This window comes from Propithecus coquereli, unplaced genomic scaffold, assembly GCF_000956105.1.
Source record: "Propithecus coquereli isolate 6110/MARCELLA unplaced genomic scaffold, Pcoq_1.0 Scaffold125, whole genome shotgun sequence".
NCBI lineage: Eukaryota > Metazoa > Chordata > Mammalia > Primates > Indriidae > Propithecus > Propithecus coquereli.
The window spans coordinates 6,988,603-7,009,148 of NW_012136636.1; the positions used below are offsets into that span (position 1 = coordinate 6,988,603).

Sequence of the window (20,546 nt, forward strand, 5' to 3'; positions counted from 1 at the left end):
CTTTCAAGCTTAAGCTAATCCATGTACCAGACCCAGAACTCAGGGATATTGGCCTCAGCTGGGCGCCGCCACGGGTAATGACCGTGAACAGCTCGCAGCTCGGAGCACTGTGCCGCTGTGCGTTCAGAATGGGGATAACTCGGCAAATGGCCTCTCAACATTCTAGGCTTCCCCGACTTCTGCTCAACTCTAGTTGAAGCCCTGGGAACTTTCAAAAGACTTTTCAAAATTGTGAAAATCCTTACATTTTGTGGAAAGCTGCCACCCTTCCCTGCAGAATGTGACGGGAAGGTTGGATGAACTCTGATGCGGTGTAGACTCTTGTTGCTGGAGGAGACGTTAGCGCCCAACTCAGTGTGGTCCTCAGAGACGTGCAGGTGTACGCCGCCCTCCCCGATACGAAGATGGGAAATCTGTCTGCAAATGACCTGCCCGGGGTCTTGAAGCTAGTCAGTGACAAACAGAATGCTCACCCTCGGCCCCGTGTCCAGTGCTATTTCCCCATGGAGAGTTGAAAGAATCTTCCCGGACAATCTAGCAGAAGCAGGAAGGTCTCAGGTTGTGGTTCTGTCCCCAAGAGAATGATACCAAAGCTGCTTCTCCATTCTGGCTGTCCTTAAAGATGCAAATGCCCCTGATCCCAAGCGCACACTGAGCCCCTGGAGTGGAGACTCTGTGGTCTGTATTCTTATCCCCACATGTCTGTGCTCTTATACCCATGGGTCCGTGCACTCATCCCCACACGTCCGTGCACTCATCCGCACACGTCTGATACCCACACGTCCGTGCACTCGTCCCCACACGTCCGTGCCCTTATACCCACACGTCCATGCACTTACCCCACCGGTCCGTGCACTTGTCCCCATGGGTCTGCCTCAGGGTACAATCATTTCCCTCCCCTTCCTGATCTAGACAGACACATTCATGGTACAGCGCCCCCGAGCCTCTTCTCAGGCTGCCCAGTCTTCCTGGCCTATGTGTCATGAGCCGGTCCCCTTGGCTAGCCCCTCCTGAGGAAGCACATCGCTGTGACCTGCTAGGAACGTATTTCCAGTCAGCGCCAGAGGCGTGCGTGGAGTTCAGCCAGGCAGAGCCAACCACTGCTCCTAGTGTACGCACCGGTCACCGCGTTTAGAAACGACATTGTTACTCACTCCCGGGGTCAGGCTGTGCCACAACCCTGTGAATGTTGGCACCGGCCGATGGAGTGGAGACAAGACAGACAGGGCCCTGCGCCGGAGCACAGCCAGGCTACCTGCTTTGGGGACAGAAATCTCCAGAAAGGGGAACATGAAAGGGAGCAATTCTTAAAATATGGTCGTACACACGTTCAAACTCTCTAACAAAGACCTTATTTTTTAGTCATTTCAATCAAATGAAGGATTAGGAGAGGAGAAGGTGAAGCAGAGTTCTGGGAGATTCTGGTGACTTTTCTGGGCCTCGGTCTCTGAGCCCAGAGCCCCCCAAGATCCAGTGAAGGGCAGGAGGGTCCTTCCTGGAGCTCGATGCTCACAGTGTGTGTTCTCAGCTCCCGCAGTCACATGTGTGCAAATAGTAGAGTGGCTATAGGTGACATGGGTCAGACCCAGTGTGACCAGGCCCAACAGTGCCCACTCGGGAGCACCCAGCTCCCCAGGGCTGCCTGCAGCTGTGGTCCCCCTGGGTCTGTCTCGGGGGCCCTGCCATCGAGCCTTCCGTGGAGCAGGCTGCTGCTGGGTTCTGTCTGCTCCTAACACACTGAGTGTCCACAGTGAGAACAGCCCTCTTGGGCCTCATCCTGGGAGCGGTGAGAGAGGATCTCCTCAGCTCACACAGCTCTGTGGAGCTTCTCATCTCTTGACATTGACCCTGGATCTGAGGGAGACAGAGCTGGAGATGGGAACTTTTCCCAAGTAATCGCCTATGTTTAGGAACATGTGTTGGTGTCAGTTTGCAGACTCCGGCTCATGTGAGAACCTTTCACCGGTCATGTCTTGATGGTCAGAGAGGACCAGAGGCCAACACAGTCGACACACTCAGACTAGAGACGTGTTCTGAGGCTGGTCTCAGGCAAAGGGCCCGGATGTCCGAGGCTGGTTTCTGTGGCTCCCAGGCCATCCCACCTTGGCCAGTCACTGCCCTCCACACACATTTCCCCGTCACTGCAAACCCCTGGCTGGTCTCTTGACTCTTCCCTCTCACTTCTGCCATCTGCACATCCACTGTCCAAGAGGGAAGGGTGGGTTTGCATCACACAGCAGCCCCTTCCTGAAGAAAAACTGGGAACATGGATGGAAAAGTGTGGGAGCTCAGCTTTGTGACATTGGTGAGGAACACCAGCCCTTGAACTGTGAGAGCATTCATGGAGCTCATGCACTGCGCCGAGCGCTGTCCAAATGTGGACAAGAGTTCCCTCATTTAGTCGTCACGAAGTCCCGTGAAGTAGGTATTGTCATTCTCCCCATTTTACAGATGAGGAAACTGAGGCACAGAGAGGTTCAGAAGTTTGTCCAAGGTCACACAGAACAGGCAGAGATAGACTCACAGCCAGGCATTCTGACTTCAGCCCCAATCCCTTAGCTAGGACACTGCAGAATCTTAATATTGAATGTTTTTCTTCTCTATGGGTAGAGTCCTTAAGCAGGATTTTAGCCACCGAGAAGCATTCTGTAAGCCCGGTTGTGTGTCGTACCATTGACATCCCCCCAGCCTCAATATGGCCTGGTTTTGTTAGAGACCATATTGAGTCAGATGCAAACATGATCGCAGCCCATTTGTCTTCCTGGGACTTGACGTGTTTGTGCTTTACCTGCGTGTTTAGGTGCCAAAGGCCTCCGAGGAATACCAGGATTCCCAGGAGCTGATGGAGGGCCGGGGCTCAAGGGCTTCCCAGGAGATCCAGGCCGCGAAGGGTTCCCAGGACCCCCAGGTAAGTCAGTGTCGAGCCCCCATTCATCCCACGGGTTCAGGAAAGGACCAGCTTGTATGTGATCGAGCTGTCCGGCTCTGTTATCTTCCAATATTTAGAAACTGTTTCAACAAATGTTGATGATTTTGTGCTTGTTTTTGGAAGATTAAAAATGTTTGACTTTTCATCACTAATACTGTGCTAGATTTTTGCAGAAATACCTACAGATCCCGCAGGAAAAAGAGACAGGTGTTGCAGAAAGATTGTCCGCTGGTTGATGTTAAACATTCTAAGGGCAACTAACATTCCCCTGTCCTGGGACTGTCACCCCAGGTGCAAGTAGGCTCTCGTGATCCATCCCCAGTCTGAGGATCGCTATGGTCCTGCTTTCTGGGGCCCTCCCAGCTCACCTTTCAGTTTCCAGCTTGTCTAGTAAACGATTCCAACCGTTCCAGCTACAGCTACATTTTGACAAAGCAAGAAATGGTAGAAACCGTCATCGCTGAAAGAGCTTGAGACTCGTATCTGTATATGGAGGAAAATGCGTGTCTCCCACGTGGGTTGTGGGAGAGCACGTGCCTGTGCATTAGCGCCCCCTGTAGGACAGGCACGTGTTCCTGCATCAGCACGCTCTGTAGTGCAGATGCGTGTTCTCGTGTCATCGCGCTCTATATACAGTTCAGCGTCCCCAGAGTCAGGCGTTCATCGTGGTTGTGGCACAAACGATGTGAGTGAGCGTGATCGCACCACCGTGATTGCAGAGGCACTCACACTTTGGATTGCGTCTAAACGAAACTGTGGAAGTCATTACGGCCAACTTTCCACTCAATATAAAACATCCTTCCACAGGATCCCGGGCAGGTGTTCTTCCAGCTTCTGCTGGAATCACTCTTGTCACCTAGGACCTGTGGAACATTGCAACCCTCTTATTGCTAGAAACTTCCCCTTTGTTGGAATACAGTATGCCTCCCAGTGAGCCCTCCCTGGGCTGTACCTACAGCCACCCGGCCAACTTGCTCATGTCCGCACACACCGCGAGAGGGGCCACTTCTCCCCACAGACATGAATGGGCAGAACTGACCCCAGATCACCAGCTTTCTTTTTGTGACATGATTTCCATGCCCATGGCATACCGGTCATCCTCCCATGACTGCCCTCCGACTTGTCAACATTCCTTCCAAACTGGGCTCTGGAAACTGTGGGAAATGCTCCACCTGTCTGGAAGGTCCCTCGGAACAGTGGGACTGTTGCTTCCTTAGATGTAGACATTTGGGGAATTTTTTCAGAAAAGATTAATTGAATCTTGACTTTTCCCTGTTCTGCACTCGGATAATTGATTTAAACCTAAGTGTAGAATTTTGTACCCGGTCTTTGACAGATTTTGTCTTTCTGAATTCGGTGCTGCAGCCCACAGTGACTTGCAAACCCAGACCCTGTTGCCTTTCATATTTTGCATCTTTCCATGTGTGCAAAACTGAGAAGCATGTTTCCTGTGTCTTTTTTCAAGGCACTGAGAAAAACCCTGCGTTAGAGAGCTACAAAGGAACCTCTCCCTGCCTCCACCGCAGAGCATAGGTCTGGATCACTTTGTTGCCCTGCTGAGTATCTAAATGTTTAGAAGTCACAGCACTGGCACTCTGATGATACCACATACATACTAAGTTTAAGTGTTCATTATTTTGAGAGAAGGGTAATAATTCATTACTGGCATCTTGCTTTGAGTGTCAAAGGTAGCTGGCAATCATAGTTTGAGTGCACAGCTGTGTGCACAGCTGGCCTGGAGAGGAGCATGGATGGGACATGCCCATTGTCCGGGGATCTGGGCAGTTGACCATCTGGGTAGGAAGCCTGTTCTGTATTGAAATATGAGCCCGTAAGTGATCAGGGAGGTCGGGGTAGACCAGACGGGAACGAATCTATTCAGTTTTTGAAATGCCTGTCACCTTTTATGTTCCTGAAATGTACTGTACTTCTATCACCACATGCGAAAGACAATAAAATGCCAACTTCAAAGACTGCAAAAAAAAAAAGAGTCCATTCCAGATATAAGACCCACACATGCAAAGCTAAGCACACAGCTCCCCAGGTACAGTTCTTCACACTTCCAGTGAAAGTCAGACCTGTCCGTTATGTGAGTAAATCACACCATTAACACTCTGACGTAGGGTCCAGCTAATCAACATCAGGTCGAGTCCAGACCTTTCATCCATGCTACAAGCACATACAGACCCCCTCTACTAGCTCACAGCGAGGCTGGCTTTAGGGTCCAAGGAGGGCCTGAGGCCCTGTTTGTTGGAATTTTTTTTTTTTTTTTTTGAACAGGGTCTCCTTCTGTTACCCAGGCTAGAGAGTGCAGTGTGCAGCCTCAAACTCCTGGGCTCAAGTGATCCTCCTGCCTCAACTGGGACTACTGGCACATGCCATCAGACCCAGAAATTTTTGTAGGTTTTTTGGTTTTTTTTTTATTTTTTGTTTTTGGGGGGTTTTTTTGTGTTTTTTAGTAGAGACGGGGTCTCACTCTTGCTCAGACTGGTCTCAAAGTCCTGGCCTGGAGCAATCCTCCCTCCTCAGCCTCCCAGAGTGCTAGGATTACAGGCGTGAGCCACCATGCCCAGCTTGGATCTTCTTGGTTAGATACACCGCACAGAGCGGACAGCCTTTTGTGTGTTTGACCTTTGCCCATAGAATCATCCCCAGAGCGTGACTCTCACTGCGACAGGCCCCCTCCTCCTGCACACACAGCTGGAGTGGCCCTGACTCAGACGCTTTTCCTCTGAGCACCACGTGACTGTCAGCTCTGGGAGTTCATTCTGAGGTCACGTGGGGCTGAGCGCCCTGAGAGGGGAAGTGACCTGATGAGGTCATTTGACTCAGGGGAACCAACGAAAGGCATGTTGCAGCGAGCATCCCTTGGCCCACATGTGGCTACCTAATGACTTTCACAGTAAACAGGACAGAGGGTGGTGGGATTTATGACCGGGGCAATGCCATGGGGAGGCAGAATTCGGCTCGGTGGCTGGTCGCTCTCCCCTCCCGGGGATTCCCCAGCCACACAGCTCCGCTCCGCACCTGCTCACTCAATTAGAGGGTCCCACAAAAGTTGCTCTTTGGGGATTATTTGCAAAACATGGGAGCCTGTGAATTATGAAGACATGTGTCTGGGGAGCACTTGGTTCCGAAGGCCTTGTCCACCTTAGCTAAGTTTAGGGCGAGAGACTCGATGGCCAAGGGAAGCACAAGAAATTTAACCGACAGAAGAGTGACATGGTGAGAGTTGTAGGTTCCAGGGTGAGCAAGAATAACGGGGCCTGGAGCCCAGTGAATGCCTTCTGAGGACACCGTGGCCAAATTTTTGCTATTTTTAATGTCTTGTCAACCTTCTCTTAGAATGTCATAACGCTGACTTGTGGTTTGGGGGACCACCCCTGTTTCCTTTTAGGGTTCGTGGGACCCCGAGGATCCAAAGGCGCAGTGGGCCTTCCTGGCCCAGATGGACCCCCAGGTCCCATTGGCCTCCCAGGGCCAGCTGGGCCCCCTGGGGACAGGGGGCTTCCTGGGGAAGTCCTGGGAGCCCAGCCCGGGCCCCGGGGAGATGCTGGACTGCCCGGACACCCTGGGCTGAAAGGTCTTCCAGGAGACAGAGGCCCCCCAGGATTCAGAGGTGAGTCTCACACCAAGGGAGCGAGGGGCCGGGGGGTGCAGGCCATCGGGTAATCATCCAGGTCACTCATTGGCACAAGGTACAAATTGGAGACCGTCTGCAGAGACGGAGCTGGGTTCCTGCATCAGCCTTCCCAGTGGGTGGTTAGACAAGTGGTGGCTTTGGCTCTCACAGAGGCAGAGCAGGGCACACACAGGTGTCACGGTGTGTCTGCCATCAATGTGTTCTGCCACCCACCTGTGAAAATCCTGCCCCAAGATCTCTTATGTATGGGTTCTTCTGGTATATTTTTTTTAAAAAACTTCACTTCCTGTAGGCTTCAAAATGTTTAAGCATAAAAACAAAAAATGGCAGCAGGTTTACTTTCGATGCCTTATTAAGCTTCCACCATGATCGACGTCCCCTTTTGACAAGCTTAACATATATGCCTTGTTTGGGCAGCATGTCTTGTCTGCTGAAAATCCTAATTTTCAGAGCATCAAAGCTCCAAGTAACTATCTCTGTTTAGATCCCGTTCCCCGATGGGATCAGCGCAGCAGCAGCAGCAGCGCCTGGGCCAGCTCCTGCGACTGGCCGCGCGGGGGCAGGTACAAAGACAGGCACATCCTGCATCTCTGAGCAGAGCTCTCCAAATAAAGTAGTTGCGCAGGTCCACAGATGAGTTATTTAACTTAGGGAAGGTCATTTTTAATACTTGTTCATTTTTAAATAAATGTTCTGTAAATGGAAATTGATCTGATATATTCAGCTCCAAATAAATAATCACTGTCAACAACTAAAGGAGGAAAACACCCCAATGCCTGATTTTTGCAAGGCAGCCACTAGAGCAGCAGCGCCCCTGCACCCCCCACCCTCAACCTATCCTGTCCACTTGCATGAAGGGCAGTGCTTAGACCACACCCAGGCCACCCTCAGCCCTGCCGTCCTCGATCGGGCCATCGCGCTTGCTCTCCTCCCCCGTCCGCCCGCAGTCCTGGCGTCACTTGGTCATGGATGTTAACTTGTGTCTCTCACCTCTCCCACACCACATTGTTCTTGTCCGCGAAAACAAGTATCTTGGGGAAGACCTGACGTCCCGCTAGAACCCTACAGCCTGCAGCACCGCCCACCTGCTCCACAAGACCATTAGCACCCACTGGCAGTTATAATTTTCCCTGGAGCTATTCACTTTAAAGATAGAAAACCGAAAAATGCAAGTGCCATCATTTCCCACAGTACTGTGGGAGCCCAGGAGAATACTTGGATCTGTGTCTCTAAGAATCCCCTTTGCATCTTCCACTTGGCATCCCCTTCCTGCTCCGTCAGCCTTTCTCCCATTGCGGGTTCTCGAACTCAGACACCTGGAGAGCCAGGAGCCTGACTTCAGGTTCTGGTTGGTCCAGGACTGACCTGATCCCTTTCGCCCCTGCCCCTCCCCTTTAACTCCCAGCCCCCATCGGCCTCCCCGTCTCAGGCCAGCCCTGCACACCTACAGGACGGTTGTGAGGCCACATGCGAAAGTTTACCTGGAAGTCACTACAGGTGTGGGCACCCTGTGTTATTAATTGGATAGTAACTGTAACAAGCTTTAAGCTGCAAGAAGAAAGCAGAGAAAAAATGCCTAAATATAAAGGGGTCCAGGGAGTTAGTGTTAAAAAAACTTAGAAGTTACATAGTATCTGACCATTGTATAGGGCCGGGTATTCCAAACATAAAGTCAAGAAGTCACACGTACCCACAAACACACACACAGTGTATAAAATTTACATACAGCTGTTACTATTCTACACATAAAAACAAAATTAAAGTTTGAGCAGCAAAGTAAACTTTAGAATAGATACGAAGGGAAATTAGTTAATGTATATGAGGAATACTAAAATCTCTAAGAAAATATCAAAATCCCCAAAGGAAAATATAAGCAAACAATAAAAACTTCACCCAAAAGCAAAAACTAGGAGAGAGAAAAGTAACTCCTGACCAAGAGCGTGCAGACAAATCCAGCCGATGCCACACGTCCCCCACACCGTGCCTGCGGGCTCTGGCTTTGCCGTGACGCTAGCTAGCACTTGGTGCCAGGAAACACTGGGAGAAGGATAAATTGGTGCAGACCTTCCAAAATCAGTGTGATGTATTAAAAAATATTAAATTACTGTTTAATGATCTATGTCAATTTCCTGGGGCACTTTCCTAAAGAAATTACCTATAACATGGGCATGGATGTAGATCCCAAAACAACCCCAAAACTGTCCTCACAGCACTCTTTGTAATGGCAAGAAAAGTGGGGGAGTGGAATACATTAAATGTGTCCATATGATGGAGAATTATTCATGTCATCATTTTAAATGTTTGCAAAGAATACTTTTAAATGTGGCAAAATGCTCAAAATACAATGTCAAGTGAAAACAGCTTCAGATATCCATTTACAGGAATAGGAAAAGGCAGGAAGGAAATACACCAAGATGTTAGTAATTATCTCTGGGTGATGATAGTATGAGTTACTTTGATTTTATCCTTTATAGTTCTTTGTACTTTCCAGATTTTCCACAATCCGGAAAAAGTTAAGTGCCATTTTTATAGACCAAGTCTGTGGAGGTGGCTGTTATCTGTGATGAACCATGTGCAGTTGGCCCCACAGCTCTTGTCTCTGATCTCTGCAGGAAGCCAGGGGATGCCAGGAATGCCGGGGCTGAAGGGCCAATCGGGCTTCCCAGGACCTTCAGGCCAGCCAGGACTGCCCGGGCCTCAAGGACTACACGGATTTCCAGGAAATCCTGGCCAGGAGGGACCCTTGGGGCAGCCAGGTGCCCCAGGCCTTGGAGGTAAGACTCCAGCACCCCCCAAAAATGGGTGGGGTCCTCACTGTCCTGACAACTGAGCTATGACCGCCTTGCCCTGGGGAGTGCTCAAACTGTGTTCCAAGGAACCCACCCCCAAGAGCTGCAGGGCTTCCACAAACAGATGTAAACAGCCTGAGAAGTCAGCTCATCCTTTGTACCTGTTATAGATATATTGGAAATTATTAGGGGGAAAATAAGAGAGAAATTCCTACTGCAAAACTTCAAAATCACTGCTCTGATTTGGAGAGGAGAAATTGTTTCCTGAAAGAGAGTGGTCCGGGAGCAAAGGAAGATGCTACTTCAGGAAAACCCCAGGGCAGGTCGGGTGGAGCAGAGAGGCAAGGAGATGAAGCCCCCACAGAGGGGCAGTGCCACCACACAGAGGCTGAGGGAGGTGGCAGTGGGGACACCGCGTCCTCCACGCAGGCCGACCACACTGCCCGGCCTGGGGAGTGTTTATCTTCCAGCGCACACGGCAGAGCTGTGGCCCCAGACTTCTGCAATTCGTGGACCTGTGAAACTCGCTACAGTTTTGGGTAATCAGCAAAGCTTCCCAGCTTTCTGTTCTGCCCAGTAAGAGCACTTTTTTATAGAAGTGTCACCTGCTATCACCATTGTGTCACCAAAGGACCCTGCAGCACTGAAAACTGGGAAAGACACAATTGCTCAATGAGAGCAGTCTCCTCAATGGACCACATTAGCCATTTGAGAAGTCCCAATCTTAGTGTAATTCTCTGGTTTGCCACAGTCAGGTGACAACTTTGTTGGGACCTTAGCCAGTCTCTGCTGAGAACCACCATGCCACATAGTGACCACATAAACCAGACACAGCCATGCACACGGGCTTCCACCAAGTGGACCCTCGGCTGTGTCCAAATACAGAGCCTGGACGTGGCCGAGGCCCGATCCCCTGGGTGTGGTGCTAGCCACTGCTTCACAGCTAGCAAACCCTGGGGCCTCCTATTTCAGTATTTGCAAGGCTCAACCATAGAGTGTCAACTGAGCACAAAGCATTGCATGGTGCATGAAAGATCCGTGGGAAAGCCTTGCCCTTTGGAGCCTACATTTTAGTTGGGGAGAGAATCACACACATAAGAAGTTTTGCATTTGGTCCAGGCAAGCCAGCGGCGGGGAGCAGATACATGGACCCCACTGTTCCCTCGGAAAGGGAAGAGACTGGCACCAGCCGGGGAAGGTGGAAGGGATTGGAACAGGGCAGGGACTGCTTTCTAGGAAAGAGGCAGGACTGCCCGCGGATCACTTTGGAGCCGTGGTCCCCCAAGCCAGCTTGGGAGGAGAGCTTAATTTGAGGAGGAGCTGGTGGTCCGGATAGTGAGATAGGGCCAAAGTTTAGAGGGCACTGAACCCTGAGCTAAGAAGTCAGCACCCCCTAGGCAAAGGGAGCCCCTGGCATTTTTAACAGAGAAGAAAGGATTTTAGGAACATAGCGGGCAGCTTACTGCTGTGCTCCCCAACCCCCAGGCCAAGGACCGGTAGTGTGGTCCATGGCCTGTTAGCGACAGGGCCACAGAGCTATGTGGGAAAGTGGTCTTCCATGAAACTTAGGAACCTGGGAGGGGGGACCACACAGCAGGAGGTGCCCTGCAGGCTAGGCTAGCGAATATTTACAGCCACTCCCCACTGCTCGCACCACCGCCTAAGCTCCGCCACTCCCGCAACTCCCACATCCGTGGAAAAATTGTCTTCTGTGAAACCAGTCTCTGGGGCCAAAAAGGTTGGGGACTGCTGGCCTACCGTGCAGGGAGCCTGGAGGACAGTGGTGGGCTGGGGGCTGGTGAAGTTCCTCAATGATGACACTGAGGTAGAAGCCGGAGGCCAGAGAGGGCAGCGGCCCGGTGGGAGCTGGGGCCTCCCCCAGAACTGATCCTGGGCTGGAGCCAGTGACATCCGGGAGCCACGGGCAGGCTCTTGCCTGACCCCCGTGGCCACGCTCCAGCAGGTTGTCAAGGCCACCACACCTCCTCAGCATCCTGGGGACTGCCCTGCCCCTTGGCTTCTGGGGGTGAGAGGCTGGCGTGGAAAGTCACATGGCTTGTGTCCCGTGGGACGGCCCAGGCCTCCTCAGAAAGGCCAGCCCTGTGGGGTCTCTGCGCACTCCAGCCACACTTGCAGAGCACCTCTGTGGTGGCAGTTGTCCATTTTCATTCCCAGAAGCTTTTCTTATGAAAAATTGATGCCTGACCGGCATCATACGAGACTTCTGTGTGTGTTTGTTCGTCCTCTTTGATTTGCTTCCTCCTTTTTGACAGGTCTGCCTGGGGACAGAGGGGAGCCTGGGGACACAGGCGTCCCAGGCCCAGTGGGCATGAAAGGTTTCTCTGGCGACAGAGGAGATGCTGGCCTGTCTGGCGAGCGAGGCCATCCAGGAAGCCCGGGATTCAAAGGGATGGTCGGAATGCCCGGAACCCCTGGGCTGAAAGGTGACTGTGTGATGTGACCAGGGAATCACCTTGCTGGGTGTTGGGGAGGTGACATTCTGACCCAGGACGCTCAGCAGGGCACCTCCATGGGCCACCGTGAGGCTGGCCGCACCCCTGCAGGTCTGGGCTCAGGACGCTCCTCACCAGGAGGCAGCAGACCCGGGCAGACCCGGTGGGACCCATGTGACTGAGAAAGCCAATTTGCTGCTTTACCAAGAGAGACTGCTCTGGCCTGGCAAACCCTCGTCACCTGCACAGGGACGTTTGTGGAGAGGCTAGATTCAGATCTGGAGGCTGTTTGGTGAATACAAAACCAAAACAGAAAAATCCTCCATCAGCGGGAGAGTTTATTTGTGCACAAACAGGCCAAACTAGAGGCGGTGCCCTGCGGCCTGTGAACATTGCTGGAGGCACGTTGTTCTGTCTTCCCCTGTCCTGTGTCAGATTTCCATGCTGGGGGTGGTGTCGGCACTATGTTCATTCCCAGTGTCCCTCTCCAGTTTCCACTGGAGGGGCCCATGCACCTCTGTCACCTTCAGATTTTTCTCCTAGTCTCCCTGCCTGACCTCTGCGTCTTTCCTTTATGTCTTGGCGCCAATGTCTGAAGACGGCTGACTCCATAACCCTCCGTCTATAGACAACAGGGATCAACAGATAAGGTTACCTCGAAGATGGTGTCCCTGGAAACTCCTGTTTGACATTCAGAATCTTAGCATCCTCTCACTCGAATCACACTGCCGAGGTGTTTCGGAGACATGAGCGTGAATGATCCTGTGCACTGATTCGTGCCTCACCCAGCGCCTTTCTCTTTTCCTCCGAAGGAGACAGAGGCTCGCCTGGGATGGATGGTTTCCAGGGCATGCCTGGGCTCAAAGGAAGACCTGGGCTGCCAGGAAGCAAAGGAGAGGCTGGATTTTTTGGAATTCCTGGTCTGAAGGGCCTGGCCGGCGAGCCGGGAGTTAAAGGTATGCGCCCTCTCGAGATCCTCCGCACGTGGGCACCGCTCATGTTCGTGGTGCTGCAGCGCCACTCAGGGTGGGTCTCTGAGGACCCACTGGTCCGGGAGCCCTAAAGCTAGAAGCTGGTATTAAAAAAAATGCTAATCAAACTAACAAAAACTTGAAGGCTTCATCCTTGCTCCGACACATTGGCAGTGTCACAAGGGAATAATCTTAACCAAAGGGAACACTTGAGAACAAAATGACGGCAGCATTAGGAACCAAATGCATCGTAGGAAACATATTCCACCAGGACTGCACCACTGTGAGCATGGAGGAGGCCAGGCTGACAGCAGGAGACAGACGAACTCCAAGGGAAGGGGTGCCACCTGGCTCAGGAGGACACAGCAGGTGGGATAGTGGGGGGGGGGCAGCTAATGCCACCAGAGAGATCAAGATCCACGAAGGAGCAGGTTCAGGCCCTGGCTCGGGCAGACAGTCAAACACCCCAAACGTGAGGCGCCTTGTTCACTGTGTTCATTACTAAGAGGCCATATTTCCATGACTGCTGTTCAGACACCTGTGCTCTGAAAGAATCACCACGGTCTCTCAAAGCTTCATTATTAATAGCAAGTGTTGGAGAAGATGTGGAGCAGTAGGAACCCTCATATGCTGCTGGAGGGAATGTAAGGTGGTACAGCCAGTGTGGAAAACAGTCTGGCAGTTTATGAAAAAGTTAAACATAGAGTTACCCAGAAATTCTACTCCTAAGTGAGATAATTGAAAACATATGTCCAGAGAAAAATATGTACGCAAATGTTCATAGCAGCATTATTCATAATAGCCCAAAATGGAAATAACCTAAATGTCCATCACCAGATGCATGGATGTATAAAATGCGGCACAGCCATGCGATGGAATATTCGGCAATAAAAAAGAATAAAGTACGTACAGACACATGCTACCATGTGGATGAGCCTGGAAAACATTATGCCACATGTTGTCTGATTCCATTTACATGAAATGTCTGGAGTAGGCAAATCTATAGAGATAAAAAGTAAGTTAGCCATTTCCTAGGGCTGAGAGGAGAGGGAAGAAGTGGGGAGAGGCTGCTCATGGCTCCAGTGTTTCATTTCCTGTGATGAAAATGTTCCAAAGTTAGATTGTGGTGATGCTTGCACAACCCCATGAATTCACTGAAAACCATGCCATTGTTCTCCTTAAAGGAGTGACTTGTATGGTATATATATAACTTATACATCAAACCAAGCTGGTTTTTTTTTTTTTTTTTTTTTTTTTTTTTGAGACAGAGTCTCGCTTTTGTTGCCTGGGCTTGAGTGAGTGCCGTAGCATCAGCCTAGCTCACAGCAACCTCAAACTCCTGGGCTCAAGCAATCCTTCTGCCTCAGCCTCCCAAGTAGCTGGGACTACAGGCATGGGCCACCATTCCTGGCTAATTTTTTCTATATGTTTTTAGTTGTCCAATTAATTTTTTTCTATTTTTAGTAGAGACGAGGTCTCGCTCTTACTCAGGCTGGTCTCAAACTCCTGACCTTGAGCGATCCACCCACCTCAGCCTCCCAGAGTGCTAGGATTACAGGCGTGAGCCACCACGCCCGGCCCAACCAAGCTGTTTTTAAAAAAACATTAATTACTCTCCAACGAGTTATAACTTTTACCAATTTTCGGCAAAATAGAAGTTGCCATCTGGGGTACTAGTCTTTTTTAAGATTTTTACTCACACTTGCGTTTTCAGATAATTTTCATGTTAAGTTAGAGATTTCAGGCCATCAAGCAAAAATGATATTTTAAAATTAAATTAAAATGTAATCGCCCTTGGCTGCCGTGTCATTTTCCCTTCGGCTCCAGTGCAAGTGTTGCTGGAGCCTCGGGGGGTGACGTTAGCCATGGACCACACGCTCTCCGAGGGCAGCATCGATTTATGGCTTTGATCCCCCGATATCTAGCCCAGCAGTAAATACTCAATAAAGGCTCAATGAAAGAAACTAAATTCTTTTCAGTCAGCCAATTTCACTTACTCCTCCAATGAGGGAGGTTCCAGAGCACCCTCAGCCCAAACCTACCACACAATCCCCGACCAGCCCTTCCCCCGTAGCTCATTGGCTCCTCAAGAGCTCACAGAGCGCTCCCTGCCACGTTCCACCCCCCAGCCTGTGACTGTCACCTCCCAGCTCCGGTTGACCCTCCGGGAATCCTGGCCTGCACCAGGAAAGCACTTACGGGAAGGGGGCTGAGCTGGCCTCCCTCCTTGTTTCAGCCTCCAGACTTGTGATAAAGTTTGTTCGTTGTCTCATCCGAGTACGCATAAAAAATAACACTCTGACGAAATGCCAACCAGAGACCACGTTGGCTACGGCGGGTCCCTCTGTCTCACCTCCTCACTCCCTCCATGCCTCTGGACATGCACCACTGGGAAAAGCAGGTCCCTCCATCCGACACAGGACTGGTGCCACCCCCGGTCCCCTCCAGTGGGGCAGAGGAGAGAGAGGGAGGGCAGGAGAGGAGACAGGCATGTTCCATCCCCTCAGTCTCTCTCCAGAGCTTCCTGGTGTGGCAGGCCCTAGGCAGGAAGCAGGCTTTGGGGGCGAGTGGCAGCAGCCAAGAGGCCTTCCCCACCTGTGTTCCCCCGCACAGTTGGGAGCACACAGGAAATGACAGCATCTGTTCCCTTCCAGGAAGCCGAGGGGACCCCGGCCCCCCAGGACCGCCTCCCATCATCCTGCCAGGAATGAAAGACATTAAAGGGGAGAAAGGCGATGAAGGGCCCATGGGGCTGAAAGGATACTTGGGCCTGAAAGGTGAGAGTCTGGCCTCTGAGCCGGCTGCCCCTGCCTCTCTCCAGAGACACCCCTGCACTCTGCCAGACTTGACTTATGTTTTAAGTCTCCTGGTGCCCTGTTGTCTCCCCAGCTGGGCTCATAGTTGTCTTCTGATGCCTAAGTAGTCTTGTTTTCCATTTTAAGACTTTTAGCACTTTGGCCTGCAAAATGCACCCAGACAGTGAAATTGAAAATTTGGGAAGGGCGGGTGCTGTGTCCGCACCAGCACGTTACGTACCCGGTCACCCTGCAGGTACCCAAGGAATGCCGGGGATCCCTGGGCTGTCCGGAATCCCTGGGTTACCCGGGAGGCCCGGCTACATCAAAGGAGCCAAAGGCGACATTGGAGTCCCCGGTGTGCCTGGTCTGCCAGGACTCCCTGGGGTGGCTGGCCCCCCTGGAATTACGGGATTCCCAGGGTTCACAGGAAGCCGGGTGAGTAGATCATTTGCTCAACTTGTTCTTGTGAACGCCTCTTCCCTTGCTCATGAGGAAAGCACTTTGGTCCGGCATTTACTGGGGTGAGAGTGACCAAGCGACAGGTTCAGAGCCAGACTCTCAGGATGTTCTGGGCCCATGGAGCAGTACAAGGAGACACGGGCACACACCAACACCAGTGGTGGTTTGAGCAGCAACACCTGGCTGCATTGGCCCTGCCATGGGCTGGTGTTGGATGAATCATGGTGTCTGCATTTTCTCATGGGGACCTTGAGATAACAAAGCTTGAATTTCCAGAGATCAGAGCTCTAAACTTGAGTACATTTGTGAATCACAGCATGACATGGGGTCAGGCAGCCTCGGTTCCCATCCAGGCCCACGATTTACTCCTTCCTTCATTCAACGGATGTCTTTTGAACACTTGCTGTGGGCCTGACCCTGGGTAGGACTCTCCCCTCTCCACACCTGCTTCCCCACTTGTAGAACAAAGGTAGTAGCTACTTGCATTTTTATTGAGTGCAGTGTAGACTGTATACATAACGTGACACAGAGCGGCCCTCCCACGGACTGTGCTGCATGGAGTTCTACCTTTATCCTCTTGCATTGGAAAGTCTCATATCCACAGTCCACAGCACACGACTCAGTCGTTCCCGGCACTCCCAGTGGGGTCAGCACGTTCTGGGAAGATAGGAGGTTTAGCCACCTTGGCGTGAACCTGCAGTGACAGGTTCTAGTTTGCCCATCCGTCTAGCTCACCTAGGTGTACAGAATTTCTCAGGTATCTTCCTCCCATCCCTCCCAAAATCTACAGCTGAGAGCAACTTCTGTCCAATCTTGTGTGCAACTAGTGAGGTCACTTTAAAAAATAAAGATGCATATGTCCACCAAAAGACACATAGGACAATGTTCACAGCATCCTTATTCATAAAAAGCCCAAAACTGGGAAACAGCCCAAATGTCCATCAGCAGGAGAAAGAATAAATTAACATGTTGTATTCAGACAATGAACTCATACACAGAAATAAAATGAGAATTACTGATAAAATTCAACAACAGCCTGACTAAATTTAACAGACTTTTATGTTGAACAAAATAAAGCAGAAACAGAAAAGTACAAGTGATGCAATTCCATGTACGTGAAGGCCAAGAACTGACAAGACTCTCTGACAGAGGTGTCAGAAGAGTGGCCCTGTGGGTGGGGTTTGACTAGGAACTTTATAGAGGGCTGAAAAGGCTCTTTCTTTATCTGAGTAGCACATGAGCGAAAATTCATTGAGCTGTGCATTTAAAATAGTGCATTTTACTGTATGTAAGTTATGCCTCAATAAACTTTGAGTAAAAGAAGTAGATCATTATCTAAACAAGGACACAGCCCATGGACATCCTCAAAAAAAAGGAGCTATATTAATAATTCAGAGCTCCAGTTAAGCCGTGCTTGGGTACCGACGCTGCGGGGCTGAAGCCCCAGTGTCAGCGCTAACGTGGAGACCCGCGACGCCAAGGCAGACCGGAACTCCCGCTCTCTCTCTGGGGAGGAAGCCACTTTAGAGAGGAAAACTGTGGTTTCCATGAAGTCACCAAGTGACCCAGACATCATCCCAATCTCATTGTCAGCAGCCAACATCATTTCAGAGACGTCTCCTTCTCTCCACAGACGGTAGTGGACTACCACATATCTATTTCATAATCTAGAGGACAGGTTCTGCAATCCGGCAGCCCAAATCGATACCCTGGTTCTGCTGCCTGCTAGCCGAGTCACCTTAAGCAAATTACTTAAAATCTTTGTGCCTCAATTCCTTCATCTGTCAAAGTGGAGTACCTACCTCATGGGGTTGTCATGAGGATTAAATAAGCTCTTGAGGTGGGACCCAGCACGTTTGCCCGTGTAAAGCCTGGCAGAGCGATCACTGCTGTGGTCGTTGTCAGCACCATCACCATCAAGATCTGAGTCACTGGCCGGGCATGGTGGCTCACTCCTGTAATCCTAGCACTCTGGGAGGCCGAGGTGGATGGATTATTTGAGCTCAGGAGTTCGAGACCAGCCTGAGCAAGAGCGAGAACCCGTCTGTACTATAAATAGAAAGAAATTAACTAAAAATAGAAAAAATTAGCCAGGCATGGTGGCATGTGCCTGTAGTTCCAGCTACCCGGGAGGCTGAGGCAGGAGGATCGCTTGAGCCCAGGAGTTTGAAGTTGCTGTGAGCTAGGCTGACGCCACGGCACTCTAGCCAGGATAGAAAGAAATTAATCGGACAACTAAAAATATATAGAAAAAATTAGCCGGGCATGGTGACGCATGCCTGTAGTTCCAGCTACGCGGGAGGCTGAGGCAGGAGGATCGCTTGAGCCCAGGAGTTTGAAGTTGCTGTGAGCTAGGCTGACGCCACGGCACTCTAGCCAGGATAACAGAGAGACTCTGTCTCAAAAAAAAAAAAGATATGAGTTACTGATGTTGTTAATTTTGATAAAGTGGCCAAGCATGTTTCATTTTTATTTACGGTTCAGTAAGAACAAATAAGCAAACCACCTACCATACTGCACTGAGAAACTTTAGGAATTTTCTACAAAATGACAAGACCACAAACCTTGAGTATTGTTTTTAGCATACCAAATAGTTAAACAAATGCACTAGCTCTTCAAAATTACAACTTATTTCACTAACGGATTCAAGATGGTTTCACGTTTGACTTTACTCTAGGGTGACAAGGGTGCTCCAGGGAGCGCAGGCCTATACGGCGAAATCGGCCCCACTGGTGACTTCGGTGAGTGTTGCCCGTGCAGGGAAAACAGGGAGTCCACAGTTCAGAGCTCTGGCCTATGGGTGGTGTCAGACCTGCAGATGCTGCTATAATAGTTGTTTTGAAGCACCTTATTCTCGTTAAGAATTTAACACAATAAAAGTTGCAAAACCAACCACCAACCAATAGGGCTTGTTCTTAACCATCTATTTTGCATGTAACAGGTGACATTGGGGACACTGTTGATTTGCCAGGGAGGCCAGGCCTGAAGGGAGAACGGGGCAGCGCTGGGACGCCAGGTATGTGAGGTTCTATTTCTCTGCAACAACCCGAGTGCTCATCTGTATGTATCAAGTTTGGGAACCAGGCTCGAAGCTTTCAAGCCCAGTGTGCAAGAAAGACTGTCACTTTCAATTAAATTAAAGCTGAAGACAAAGTCAGGAAATCTCTCTCATCCCTCTCTGAAGATGGATGGGAGTAACTGCTGACCCTGAAATGTAACTTAGGAAAGCAAGCTAGCGCCGTGGCCCTGGGACACGTGAGGGCGGGAAGTGCGTGATCCGTCACCACGGCTCCTTGTAAACAGCTCGGGGGCCAGGAGAGGGCCGTGGGCGTCGTGATGTTGCCTCCTTTCTGTACTCTTATCTCGTGGGGGACCCCACACTGCTCGTGTTGCCGGGAGCCTCAAGTCCTACAGGGATGGGGGGAAGGTTGGCCAGTAGGCACGAAGCCCCAGGTGACGCGATGTCCGAGGTTTGTAACAAACAGCCAATCTGTGGTTCCAGGTCTAAAGGGATTCTTCGGAGAGAAGGGAATAGAGGGCAGCATCGGCTTTCCTGGGATCCCTGGCGTGCCTGGAGTCCAAGGCCCTCCTGGGCTGAAGGGACAAACAGGTAAACTCTCCTGTAACCACGCAGCCTTTCCCGAGCGGGCAGCCTCCCGTGCCCCAGAGCAAAGGGGCCACATGTGCCTGTCTCCTTGTCTGCTCCCACCTCACCAGCTGGACAGGCCCCCCAAGCTGCCCTGCCCCCAGCCCTGCCCCAGGGCTGGTAACTTGGAGCGGAACAGCCCGGGGCTGGGGGTGCCTGAGTGCCGGGTTGGGGGAGCACAGGAACTAAGGGAAAGCGTCTGTGTGGCCGAGTGATTTGTAAAGGTCCCTTTCCGCGCCTTTGGCTGTGCAGATACCCATTTAGAATCCCAAGCTGATGAAGGACGGCAGCCGTGGGCCGGTTCAGGCTCTGCTGCTGCTCGTTTGCTCTGTTTCCAAGCACCTGTGAGCTCTGGGGCTGCTTTCTCAAGGTATCTATTTGGATGATAGGACGAAAATTTAAAAATACACATTATTTTCTCTTTGGCAAGGCTGCACTAATCCTATTGAACTTGAACATGAGGGTCCAAGGCCACAGGCACGCCCAGCTTGAAGGGAAGTTCTAATTTCTCATCATATTCGGCCCAGGACAGGAGTGCAGACCCCCGCTGGTGCTCAGGCTTTGTACTGTGTTTACCCTCCCAGGCTTTCCGGGACTGACAGGGCTGCAGGGGCCGCAGGGAGAGCCCGGCCGGATCGGACCGCCTGGCAGCAAGGGAGATGACGGCTGGCCTGGGGTGCCAGGCTTACCAGGTGAGGCACACAGAGCACACCAGGGTGCAAGAGGCAGGTGGCTGCGGCTTCCCTCGGTTTATGCAACACACGAGTGCAGTGTTTGCCCTTGTCCCAGGCTGTCTTTTTAGACAGACATACTAATCTCTCACCTCCCAGAAAGATGACCGAAAACCTCCTGGAGAGG

At 51.2% G+C, this 20,546-nt stretch overlaps 1 protein-coding gene across 1 annotated transcript in view; it reads left to right on the forward strand.

The window, feature by feature from the left end:
- COL4A2 (collagen, type IV, alpha 2) overlaps positions 1-20,546 on the forward strand; it is a 176,939-nt gene that overhangs the window by 140,213 nt on the left and 16,180 nt on the right. The window contains exons 28-38 of the mRNA XM_012637946.1: positions 2,801-2,908; positions 6,327-6,548; positions 9,185-9,346; positions 11,635-11,805; positions 12,627-12,770; positions 15,440-15,562; positions 15,837-16,018; positions 18,720-18,783; positions 18,984-19,058; positions 19,545-19,652; positions 20,273-20,380. Of these exons, the coding sequence (XP_012493400.1) occupies positions 2,801-2,908; positions 6,327-6,548; positions 9,185-9,346; positions 11,635-11,805; positions 12,627-12,770; positions 15,440-15,562; positions 15,837-16,018; positions 18,720-18,783; positions 18,984-19,058; positions 19,545-19,652; positions 20,273-20,380 (1,467 nt within the window). The remainder of the gene's footprint in view (positions 1-2,800; positions 2,909-6,326; positions 6,549-9,184; positions 9,347-11,634; positions 11,806-12,626; positions 12,771-15,439; positions 15,563-15,836; positions 16,019-18,719; positions 18,784-18,983; positions 19,059-19,544; positions 19,653-20,272; positions 20,381-20,546) is intronic.